This window comes from Lepus europaeus, chromosome 20 (genome assembly GCF_033115175.1).
Source record: "Lepus europaeus isolate LE1 chromosome 20, mLepTim1.pri, whole genome shotgun sequence".
Classification (NCBI taxonomy): domain Eukaryota; kingdom Metazoa; phylum Chordata; class Mammalia; order Lagomorpha; family Leporidae; genus Lepus; species Lepus europaeus.
Window position 1 is genome coordinate 14,753,396 of NC_084846.1, and position 12,869 is coordinate 14,766,264.

A 12,869-nucleotide genomic window follows, 5' to 3' on the forward strand; every position below is an offset into this window, starting at 1 on the left:
TTTTAGGTATAAAAAGACAAAAGATGTTCTAGTGAAAAATATTAAAATGGAGTCCTATGTGATATAGCTATATTAATAGGAAAATAATGCCACCAAAGAATATTTACTGTAGATTTTAATGACAGCATGATAATTCTTTCTGTTACACAAATATTTATTGGAATAATTTAGACTTAAACATTTAATTTTTTGGCAGTAACAATTTTTTACAAAATAAGTAGCAAATAACTGTTTCACTAACTTAATAAATTGTGTTTAATCTTTACCAGTTAATAGAATTGTGAATGGTATTTCAAGAACTGTTTCACCCCTTCTGATGGGGTAAGCACTAATTCCCCACAAGGAGTCTGATTGTTTCTGTTTTTCCAGCTAATTTGTCCATTATTCTGCATTCATTTCTGTCATGTTCTTGCTTAGCACAGTGGAACCTGGGAGATGAAGCCAGACCAGTTTTCTCATGACCCACTCCGTTCACCTTCTCTTCCAGTTATACTTCTAGAGATCGCTACATGATTCTAAGAACAAAGAAAATGACTATGTCTCTAGTAAGTTGTTCGTTTATTTCTTGGATTGTTTTACATTGAATTTTAGAGGCTTTGTATGGGTTTGTGAAATAAAATGGAATAGTAAAAGTAATCATAATTCTACATCAGAATATAGATAAACAAGGTAGATTCCATCATTATAAGACATTAGAGCTGTCTAAGGCAAATGTATGTCAGTCTCTGTCTTTCTGATGTCTTAACAAAAACACACATTTGTTACATGATTCAGATTAGAATCTAGAATTTGCTAAATTTTTGTGGGATATATAAAGTCTGAAACAGGTTTTATTGGACCTAAAGATAATGTAGTGAATAGTGGTTTAGTACCAACCTGAAAATAAACACTCACCATTTTGCAGCAGTAAGAGTTATGCAGTGCTAAAACAAATTTGTAAGGTTTTTTTTTTGTTGTTGTTTTTAATGATTCGTTTATTTATTTGAAAGTTACAAAAACAGGGAAAGACAGAGATTAATATTTTTTTAATATTGATTTATTTATTTGAAATTCAGAATTGAGAGAGAAGGAGAGGCAGAGAGAGAGAAAGAGAGAGATCTTCCATCCACTGGTTCACTCCCCAATTGGCCGCAATGGCTGGAGCTGTGCCAATCCAAAACCTGGAGCCAGGAGCTTCCTCTGAATTTCTCATGCAGGTGCAGGGGCCCAAGGACTTAGGGCATCTTCCACTGCTTTCCCAGGCCACAGCGGAGAGCTGGACTGGAAGTGGAGCAGCCGGGACTCAAACCGGCTCCCACATGGAACGCCGGCACTGCAGGCAGCAGCTTTACCCACTATGCCACAATGCCGGCCCCAGAGAGATGGATTTTGTTTGCTTCACTCTTCAGACGATTGCTATGGCTAAGAAGATTGCTATGGCTAGGGCTGGGCCAAGATGAAGACAGGAGCTTTTACACATCTCTCACATGAGTATCAGTGGCCCAAGCACCTGGGACATTTTCTGCTGCTTTTCCCAGGCCCTTAGCAGGGAGCTGAATTGGAAGTGGAACAGTCAGTACATGAACCTGTGTCCATATGAAATCCCAGCATTGAAGGCAATGGCTATACTCGTTACACCACAACACCAGCGCCAGCAAGTTTCTTATTTTATTTTATTTCTTTGGAATTTCTGCAGTAGTGTGGTTCTTAGTAGCTTCTGGGTGGTTTTACTGGATTAATGAATTGGACCAAGAATATGTGGAGGACAGAATCTATGGCAGTTTCTTTTATTTTTTTAAGAAAGGTTTTATTTAATAAATATAAAATTTGATAGGTACAGCTTTAAGAATTTAGCAGTTCTTCCTTCCATACCCTCCCCCCAATCCCACTCCCGCCCCACCTCCTACTCCCTCTCCCATCCCATTCTTCATTAAGATTTATTTTTAATTATCATTATATACAGAAGACCAAATGTATAGTAAATAGAGATTTCAACAGTTTGCACCCACACAGACATACAAAGTATAAAATACTGTTTGAAGACAAGTTTTACCATTAATTCTCATAGTACAACTCATTAAGGACAGAGGTCCTACATGGAGAGCAAGAGCACAGTGACTTCTGTTGTGGATTTCATAGTTGACACTCTTTTTTTTTTTTTTTCTTAAAGACTTATTTTCTTTATTTGAAAGACAGAATTACAGAGAGAGATAGAGACAGAGAGAGGTCTTCCATCCTCAGGTTCACTCCCCAGGTGGCCGCAATGGCCAGAACTACACCAATCCAAAGCCAGGAGCTTCTTCCAGGTCTCCCACGTGGGTTTAAGGGCCCAAGGACTTGGACCATCTTCTGCTAACCCAGGCCATAGCAGAGAGCTGGATCGGAAGAAGAGTACCCGGGACTAGAACCGGGCACCCATATGGGATGCTGGCACTTCAGGCCAGGACTTTAATCTGTTGCTGGCTTTAACCACAGCGCCAGCCCCCACAATTGACACTCTTATTTATGATGTCAGTGATCACCGAGGCTCTTGTCCTGAGCTACCAGGGGTATGGGAAGCCTTTTGATTCCACAAATTCCGTCAAGTATTTAGACAGGACCATAAACAAAGTAGACATTCTCTTCTCCCTTCAGAGATAGGTATCTCCTTCTTTGATGGCCTGTTTTCACTAGGATCTCACTCACAGAGATCCTTCATGTAAGTCATTTTTTGCCACAGTGTCTTTGCTTCCCATGCCTGAAATGCTCTTTTGGGCTTCTCAGCCAGATCCAGATGCCTTAACGGCTGATTCTGAGGCCAGACTGCTATTAAGTGCTTTTGTCATTCTATGAGTCAGCTGTGTGGCCTGCTTCCCATGTCGGATCCTTCTCTTCTTTTTAGTTCTATCTATTGTTATTAGCAGACAGTTGATCTTATTTATGTGATCCCTTTGACTTTTACTCCTATCAGTATGATCTGTTACACACTTAAAATGATCACTTTAACTAGTAAGATGGCATCAGCTTAATGGGATTTTGAGTCCTGTGGTAAGTTTTTAGCTTTACCCTTATGGGTAAGTCTGTGAGAACGTGTGTATGGCAGGTTCTTGAAAACTCTCCAAACAATTCTCACAGCCAGTCTGTAGATGCAGGTTGTGCTGCAGACATTCAAAGTTACATTTTTAGACAAATGATTCCATTTTTCATTTGGACTTCAGCTTTACAAGTTAATGTTAATTCTGTTATTCATCTGCCAATAACAAAGTGTGATCAAGGCCACTGAGTTTTCTCTAGCCTTTGCTTTATTTGCATTTTTGGCTATTTTAAAAAGTTACTGATTTTAGAGGTACAAGGACACATGAAAAGAGTCTAAATGAGAGCCGGCGCCACGGCTCAATAGGCTAATCCTCCACCTTGCGGCGCCAGCACACTGGGTTCTAGTCCCAGTCAGGGCGCCGGATTCTGTCCTGGTTGCCCCTCTTCCAGGCCAGCTCTCTGCTATGGCCCAAGTGCTTGGGCCCTGCACCCCATGGGAGACCAGGAGAAACCCCTGGCTCCTGGCTTCGGATCAGCACGCTGTGCCAGCCACAGCGCGCCGGCCGTGGCGGCCATTGGAGGTTGAACCAACGGCAAAGGAAGACCTTTCTCTCTCTCTCTCTCTCTCTCTCACTCTCACTCTCACTCTCCACTCCTCCTGTCAAAAAAAAAAAAAAAAAAAGACTAAATGAGAAAAACGGTACAGAGCTCTTACCCACTGATTGATCCTCAAATATCTTTAGCAGACAAGGGTAAAGCCAAGAAACAAGAATGTAGTCCTAGCCTCCCACATGAGTGGCAGAAGCCCAGTTGCTTGGATCATCTCTACTATCTTCCAACATGGCTGGAATGAGGGCCAGAGAAGGTGATCTAACTGAGGCACACTGATGTAGGATTAGGATATCCTGACTGGCATGATAAATACTAGGCTAAATGCCTACTTTCCTTTTAATTTTTTCTTCACCATATTTGAAACAACTGTACATGATTATCTCCTGAAAATTCTGTTTCTCTCCCTAACTTACCTATGATTTCTTATCTTCCTCCTTGAATTCTACATTCTTCTCCTTAATATCACTTATCCAGTATTCCATATGCTTTCTGATTCAACCCAGCTTGCAATTTTTGACAAATCTGGCCTTCTGTGGTCTGACACTCTTGTGTCTTTCAGTTCTGGCCTGTTCTACAGCATTTAGACCACAGTTTCTACCTCCCATTCAATGCTTCTTTATGCCCCTGCAAATGTCTTCTCAAGCTCAATAAGTCATAAAATAAAAACAACAACTTTTATTCTTCCCTTATGCTTGGGTAAGATTACATTACCAGAATGAGATGATTTCCTTTAGTCCTCCTCATTCATCTCTTAATTTCATTTGGTATCAAATTGTGATACTTTATGTTTCCTTATTTTTAAGTCTTTATTCTAATACCTGCATGCAATGTGTAAAAAGAGAATCTATTGTTCATTTAAGGTACAGATCCTTTTTATGTTAAAAATGTCACTCGTTTCAAAAATTTGGAATAGTGTATTAACTTTGATCCCTCCTGGGATGTGGTGGCACATAACAGCCAGTAGGAGAAAACATTAAGAGATACATAAAGTAAAACACAACTTGAACAGTTTTTACCTGTCTTAAGCATTTGGCAAAAAAAAGCTAAAGTTGCCACTTGGGATGCCCACATGCAATATCAAAGTGCCTGGTTTCATTTCTTCACATTGTGCTTGTCATCTATCTTCCTGCTAATGTGAATCCTGAGACGTAACAGATGTTGGCTAAAGTTCTTCAATCCGTGGCACTCACATGGGGCACCTAATTGAGTTTCAAGCTCCCGACTTTGACCTGGCCCAGCTCTGGCTGAAGTGGGAATTTGGGGAATAAAACACAAGTTGAAAAATCTCTATCTCTTTCTCTGTCCATTTCTCTGCCTTTGTAATAAAATGAAAATAAATCTATAACAACTTTGAAATATATTCCACTTGCCTTATCTGAATCCATTTGGAGGGTGTGGGTTTGAGTCCTGACTTTGCTTCCATTTCCTGATCCCTGCAAGTGCATGTTCTAGGAGACAGCAGGTGATTGCTCAAGTGCATGGGTCCCTGACACCCACATGGGGACCCATATTGAATTTTAGGAGGCTAGATTCAGCCTTAATCAACCCTGGCCAATTTGAGCCATGAGTTAGTTCTGTCTCTGTGTGTCTCTGTCCTTCTCTGTTACTCTCTCTGTCTCTCTTCTGGGCCTATCAAATAAAAGTAAATAATTTATACCTTCTGCCAATGTATATGTATATGATTCTATGTGTAGTTTATACTAAAAAGAAATAATATGTTTCTACTCAAAGGCAACTTAAGTTTTCAGTCCTTTAATTGCTGTATTATGTTATTTTGTATATTCACTTAAATGAGTAACGACAAAGATACATTCATCAATCATAGCAGTGATTGTTGATGAGGACTCTGGTTAATAGTTGTTTCAAAGAGCAATAATAAACATAACACTGGACTATTTTAAAATATTTATTTATTTTAAAGGCAGGGTTTACAGAGAGAGAGACAGGGATAGATATCTTTTATCCACTGGTTTATTCCTTAGATGGCCACATTGGCCAAAGCTGGGACAGACTGAAGCTAGGAGCTTCTGGGTCTCCCACATGGGTATAGGGGCCCAACAACTTGGGCCATCTTCCACTGCTTTCCCAGGCACGCTAGCAAGGAACTGCATCAGAAGTAGAACAGCTAGGTCTCGAACCAGTGTGCGTATGGATTGTTGGCATCACAGGCAGGGGTTTTACCCACTCTGCCACAATGTCAACCCCAGCATTAGACATTTTGATGTGTGTATTTCTGTGTCATTAAGCAGATTTGTGTTCTTTGCACCTATCACTACCACCCATCTAGAGAGTTCCTTAATCTCCCTCAGGTATAGCTTTCTGTGCATCAAATACAAAATTCCTGTCCTCTACTCTAAACCCTGCCAGGCACTGCTCCACTTTCTATCTCTGTGAATTTCTTTACTCTAGCAACTTCATGTAAGTGGAACCACAATATATGTGCCTTTTAGTTATTGGCTTATTTTGTGGAGCATTGTGTCTTCAAGATTCATTCATGGTTAAGTATTCATCACTGTTTTTCTTTTTAAAATTTAATAATACCCCCACTGAATGGTGATATGATTTCAGTATCACTGGTTGTGGATAATTCCCATTTTGAAATATTATGAGAATGTAAAGTTAATCTAACCATGGTGTTCAGAGGTGGGGCTTAAGGGAGGTGAGTAGGTTTGGATGAGGCTATCTAGGTGATTCCCTCAGAAATGCCTGAATAGTGATGGCTTTAAAAGAAACCAGAGAGAGACCAAAGAAGCACTTACATGGTGCTTGTCTCATGCCACGTCATGAACTATGGTACCTCTGGACTTTGCCATGACAGGGCTAACACCAGATATAGCCTGTCAGTACTGTCTTCCATATTGGGTACATTACTTAAAAAAATCACAGCAATAGTGTTTCAGTGTTTCAGTTTCCCCAGCCTTGCCAGCATTTGTTTTTATTTTTTTCATAAAGGACACTGCAGTGAATGTAAACTGGTATTCCATTGTGGTTGTCACACTTATCTTTTCTTGCACTACTCAACCATTTGTATATCTTTGTGGAAATGTCTGTTTTACAAATTTACTTATGTATTTGAAAGAGCAACAGCGAAACAGAAAGAGATCTGCTGGCTCACTCCCCAAATAACTGTGACAGAGAAATATAAATGAGGCATAAAACAATGGCCACGGCGCCGTGGCTCAGTAGGCTAATCCTCCACCATGCTGCGCCTGCACACCGGGTTCTAGTCCCGGTCAGGGCACCGGATTCTGTCCTGGCTGCCCCTCTTCCAGGCCAGCTCTCTGCTGTGGCCAGGGAGTGCAGTGGAGGATGGTCCAAGTGCTTGGGCCCTGCACCTGCATGGGAGACCAGGAGAAGCACCTGGCTCCTGCCTTCGGATCAGCGCGGTGTGCCATCTGCAGCGGCCATTGGAGGGTGAACCAACGGCAAAGGAAGACCTTTCTCTCTGTCTCTCTTTCTCACTGTCCACTTTGCCTGTCAAAAAAAAAAAAAAAAACAATGACCAGCAAGTCCATCTTGGTCTCCCACATGGCTGGCAGAAACTTAAGTATTTCAGCAATATTCTGCTGCCTTTCCAGGCACATTATCAGGAAGACAGATCAGAAGCTGAATAGCCAGGGCTCAAACCATATTCCAATGTGGGATTCCTGGGATGCCCCCCATGCCAAGCAGCATTTTAAGCCCGGTACCACAGTGCAAGGTCCTGTTAAAATGTCTTCAATTGGGGCTGGCATCTTGGCTCAGCAGGTTAAAACCATAGCCCCAGCATCCCATATGGGATTCAGTTAGAGTCCCAGCTATTCCACTTTCGATTTAGCTACCTGCTAATGTGCATGGGAAAGAAGTGGAGGATGGCCCAAGTGCTTGGGCCCCTGCACTCATGTGGGAGACCTAGAAGAGGCTCCTGGTTCCTGGCTTCAGTCTGGCCCAGTCCTGGCTATTGTGGCCATCTGGGGAGTGAATAAGCATGTGGAAGATCCATCTCTCTCCCCCTCTTTCTCCCTTCTCAAATAAATCTTTAAAGCAAAGTATTCTCTCTTTTTTTGATGGGCATTTTTTACAACTGTGTGCTTTTTTTTAAAAAATATTTATTTATTGGAAAGGCAGAGTTACAGAGAGACAGAAAGAGAGAGGTGAGTGAGAGAGAGAGAGAGAGAGAGAGAGAGAGGTCTTCCATCCAATGGTTCACTCCCCAAATGGCTACAACAGCCAGAGCTATGCCAATTTGGAGCCAGGAGCCAAGAGCCTCTTCCAGGTCTTCAATGTGGGTGCGGGGGCCCAAGGACTAGGGTCATCCTCTACAGCTCCCAGACCATAGCGAGAGCTGGACCGGAAGTGGAGCAGCCAGGACTTAAACTAGCTCCCACATGGGATGCCAGCACTGCAGGTGGTGGCTTTACCTGCTATACCACAGTGCCAGCCCTTCAAAGTGTTTAATTCTTTGTTCATTTTTAAATCTGTTTCTATTGCTTTGAGTTTCCAGATTTTCATATTTATTTACATTATAATATTGGTATTGACCTCATATCAAATGATTTCCAAATATTTTCTCTCAAGAAGCAAACAGGTTTCCTTTTCACTCTGTTTATAGTGTCTTTTGATATACAAAAGATTTTAATTTTATATAATTCTTCTATTTTATTTTGTTGCGTGTACAATATAAAAGCTATATCAGATAAGTTATTGTCAATCTGATGTTACAAATTCTCTCTTGTTTATTCTTTTTTTTATATTTGTTTTATTGAAGTTATACAAGTTTCATGTATTTCCTTTTCACCATTTTAGGAAAACAGTGACACTTCCCTGCCCATGCTCCAACCCTTCCTGCCCCTCCCTCTTGGATTTCTACTCTTAATTTTTACAATGATCTTTTTTTAGTACACTTAATGACCTATAGTTAGCACTACCCAAGTAAAAGAATTCAACAAATAATATAAACAGAAAAAAAAGCACTATTCTTCAACAAAAGAGACAAGGGCTATAAACAATCATTGCTTCTCAAGATGTCTGTCTGACTCCAATACATTGTATTTCAGGTACTTCTCTACTTTTGATCTAGCTCCCTGCTAATGTGCCTCTGAGATAGCAGTGGAAGATGGTCCACATGCTTGGGTCTCTGCCACCTGTATGGGAGACCTAGATGAGCTTCTGGCTCCTGGCTTTAGCCTGGCCCAACCCTATCCATTGCAGTCATTTGGGGAGTGAACCAGAAGATGGAAGATCTCTGTCTCTCTACCTGTCTTTAACTTTCCCTTTCAAATAAATAATCTTTGAAAAAAGATACTGTATTCATAATATTTACATTTGTCAGTTTTTTTCAGAAATTACTATAAAAGGTGTGTTGTCTAACATTTGTGGGTTTTTTTTTTTTTTTTTTTTTTTAGTTTATTGTTCAGTATCATTGATTTTATTTCATATCCTTTAAGGATTTGCTTTTAGGTATACTAACATTTATAACTATTAACACTATGACATATTTTTAGAAGAAAAGTCTATGGTCATATTTTTGAAGATCATTTCGCTTGCTGCTAAATATTGATTTGAGATTTTTAATGATTAATGTTTATATAAATATATCATAAAATTATTTGAGAGGTAGAGACAGTGAAACAGGAGTACTATTTACTGATTTACTTTCCAAATAACTGCAATATCTGGGAGTAGGGTTGGCTGAAGCTAGGAGCCAGGAACTCAATTATTGACATCATCACTTCTGGCTCGTAGGGTTTATAGTAGCAAAAAAGTGGAGCAGGTAACCAGATCTGGGTGCCAAACCATTGATACTTCAGTATGGGATGCAAGTGTCTTATAGGCTGTATGCCAAACTCTGCACAATATATCTATCTATGTCCTTTCACTTTCAATGTGGTTTTGTCTTTGTAGATCAGCTGTAGCAGTCATAGAATACTATAACATTTTAGTCTTTAATCAAATATAGCCATTTCTGCATCAATTATTAGACCAGTTACATTTAAATAATTGATAATGTGTTTAAAATTATGTCTGCCATTTAGCCATTTGTTTTCTGTTTGTTTCATCTGATCTTCTGTTTCTCATTTACTGCATTCTTTTTGGATTTTTAAATACTTTTAATGATTTCTTTAAAAATTATCCATTTATTTACTGGGCTACAGATATAAAGAGAGGACTTCCATACACTGGCTTACGCCCCATATGCCTGTAATGACTAGGACTGTGCCTGTCTGAAATCAAGAACTGGCTCAATTCAGCTCTTGAGCCATTCCCACTGCCTACCAGCATTCACCAGACAGGAAGCTAGAGTCAAGAGCCAGAGCAGGGCATCAAGCCCAGATGCTCCTGTTTACAGGCTTTTTAACTGATACCCTAAGCACAAGGATAAAAGCATGCACCCATAAAATAGTTTAAATGTTTCATTCTGAATCCTGTTGACTGTTTAGCTCTTTTTCATAGACTAAATTCCATTCCCTCATGGATGTGGACACTAAACCCCAAGTGCCTGTATTTGGAGATAAGGACCATCTAATGTTCTAATGAGTAATTAAAGTTTATGTGAAATCCTATGGATATAGGCCTTAATCCAATTCAGCAGGTGTCTTTATAAGAGAAATACACAGAAAAGCCATTTGAAGTCATGGTGGGAAGTTAACCATGTTCTCACTGAAAAATACTTAAGGAAAAGCCAAAGCTGCCAATATCTTGTTTTTGAATTTTCAAAGAAGTAAGTCTGTTGTACCAGTTGCCCATTCTATAATATTGTTGACATCCCAGGTAAAGAAATACACGACTTTGTTGCATTGTTTTCCAGTTGATATGGTTATCATATTCTTCAATTTGTTATTAATTGCTTTAATAAATTACAATATGAATAATGTATCAATATAAATGGAGCTATAGTATATTGTTTCATATACTATATATGACAAAATTTGAGCTGGTGCTGTGGCATAACTGGTTAAGCCGCTGACTGCAGCGCTAGCATTCCATATGGGCACCAGTTTGAGTCCTGGCTGCTCTTCCTATCTAGCTTCCTGCTAATGTGCTTGGAAAACAGCAGAAGATGGCTCAGGTGCTTAACTTCTGTAGCCATATGGGAGACCCAGAGTAATTGGATTCTGTCTTGGATCAGACCAACTCTGGCCACTCTGGCCATCTGGGGAGTGAACCAGTGAATGGAAGCATGCTGGTATGCGTTCTCTGTAACTCTGCCTTTCAAATAAATAAAAATAATTTTTTTTAAAAAGAATTTCAAAGAAATACTCCATCTACTATTTCACTCCCCAAATGTCCACAACAGGGCCTAGGCAAAGCTGTAGCCAGGAGTGTGGAACTCAATCCAAGTCTCCCATATTTAAGCCATCGTCTGCCTCCAGGAGGGAGGATGATGAGGGTGTGTTAGTATGAAGCAAAATCAGGAACAGAGGCAGGCTTTCTGATATGGGATATGAGCATCCCAAGTAACAGTTTTAACTCACTGAGCCTAATGTCTGACCCTCATTTCCTCATTAGAACAGTTTCACCAGGAAAAATGTTTTCATTCAGTACATTGAAGATGTCTTAACCATTGTTTGTGAGCTGTCAGCTGCCATTCATGTATGATTGCAATTCAGTCTTTCCAATGTTGTAGCATTATTCTCAAAGTTGTTTCTTTGAATTACTCCAGTTTGTGATTTGCCTAGAGTAATTTTCTGAATGTATTGCCTAGGAAGTCATTGTGCTTTTTAAATATATAAACTGAGATCTTTCACAAAATTGGGCAGCTTACAGCCACTTCTAAAACTGCATTTTGTGTTTTATTCTTTTTCCTTTTCTTCTGAAACTCCAGTTCCACATATGAGGGTACTTGAAAAAGATTGTGGAAAGTTGAAATAAGTTTATTTTTGTGCAAAATTATTGTAATCCATATATACAGGTGGCTTAGAAGATGCATGCTATAGAAATACTATAAAGATCACATCAGGTGCATATAATGAAAAGATTATTCATCAATTTCAAATCTTTTTACCAAAGTGAAATTGCACAGGTAGGGTCCCCAAGTGCTTCAAAGTCTTACAGTCAGTGACCTTTCTTCATAAACATTCATTCTTTCCTGGACAGATTGTTAATTACAGCCCAAGATTCCTTGATCAATTGTATTCTAATTTCTATGAAGTTTGGAAAATTTAGTTTTCACTTCCTTGAACATGTTTCTGACCCTACCCCCAGAAACAATATGAAAGATGACTGGGCAGTGGTCACCGCATACTGAATTTCTCTTGTTCCACATGGATCTTAAGTTCATCCCATAGTCAGAAACACAACACTAAGGTCTCATCTATCCATCACTTTGCACTCAAATTCAGGATCTCTGAATCATGCCAGGAATTTTCATGATGTCCATATGATTGCTCTTGAAGCACAGACCCATAGCCTAAGCAGTAAGTTACCTGCTCTGCCTTTCCTCTGTGTGCATGAGTCAAGCATGAGTGGAAATAATCAGAACAGACTTCCTTTTTATGATTCCCTTTTGAAAGGAGAAATCAGAGTAGGAAGGATGGAAGCAGCACTTCATAATGATCTGGCCATAATGGGAGAAAACATTTGAAGTAGCCCTAATTCTTAGATGAGACACAATCTGCTGAGGCCTTGATTATACATCGCAGTAGCTCCTGTCTTTTGCTTTCTAAGCCCTTCCTTCTCTGTTATCTGTTTTGCAGTTAGATCAAGACTCTCATAAGCATGCCCCCACCATGCCTCTGCTGCTCCATTGGCATACTTCCTGTCACCTAACCTGGACACTTGATAGCTCAGTATTCCGGCACTTAGGTGAATTTGGATGTTTTTGAAAGTAGAATTGTAAAAAGTATACTAAAATTTATATATTTATGACTCCAGCTAGGAGTGAGAGCTTCGATACAAATGACTTTGTCTAGTTATGTTGTTTCTTTGTTATTGAAAATATGTATTATTAGATATACTTCATTCAAACTGAAAGAATTTATTTACTGCCAGAGTAATCCTTGTATAGGATTCAGCAATAGCTGTCATAGCCACAACCTTCATTTTAATATTATCGTAGAGTCCAATATGGTTGGTCTTGATTCCCAAATTACTTCTTGTTTTATTTTTCTGTAAGAACTACAGTAGACAAACTTGTCAAACCTAACTGGTATAAGCCATAATTAAAATGTTCTGTAAATTCTTTATTCCCTTGTTCCCTTAAATAAGTCCATAAGGTAAACATTATTTGACTTATTATTTACATACTTATGGTTGCCACTAAGTGCATAGAAGTGGTCATTTGA

The 12,869-nt window shown here is 39.5% G+C and overlaps 1 protein-coding gene across 1 annotated transcript in view; it reads left to right on the plus strand.

Moving 5' to 3' along the window:
* The window catches only part of LOC133749024 (zinc finger protein 260-like), a 51,728-nt gene that overhangs the window by 30,110 nt on the left and 8,749 nt on the right, over positions 1–12,869 (plus strand). The window contains exon 2 of the mRNA XM_062178120.1: positions 488–545. Within this exon, the coding sequence (XP_062034104.1) occupies positions 510–545 (36 nt within the window). The 5' untranslated portion in view covers positions 488–509. The remainder of the gene's footprint in view (positions 1–487; positions 546–12,869) is intronic.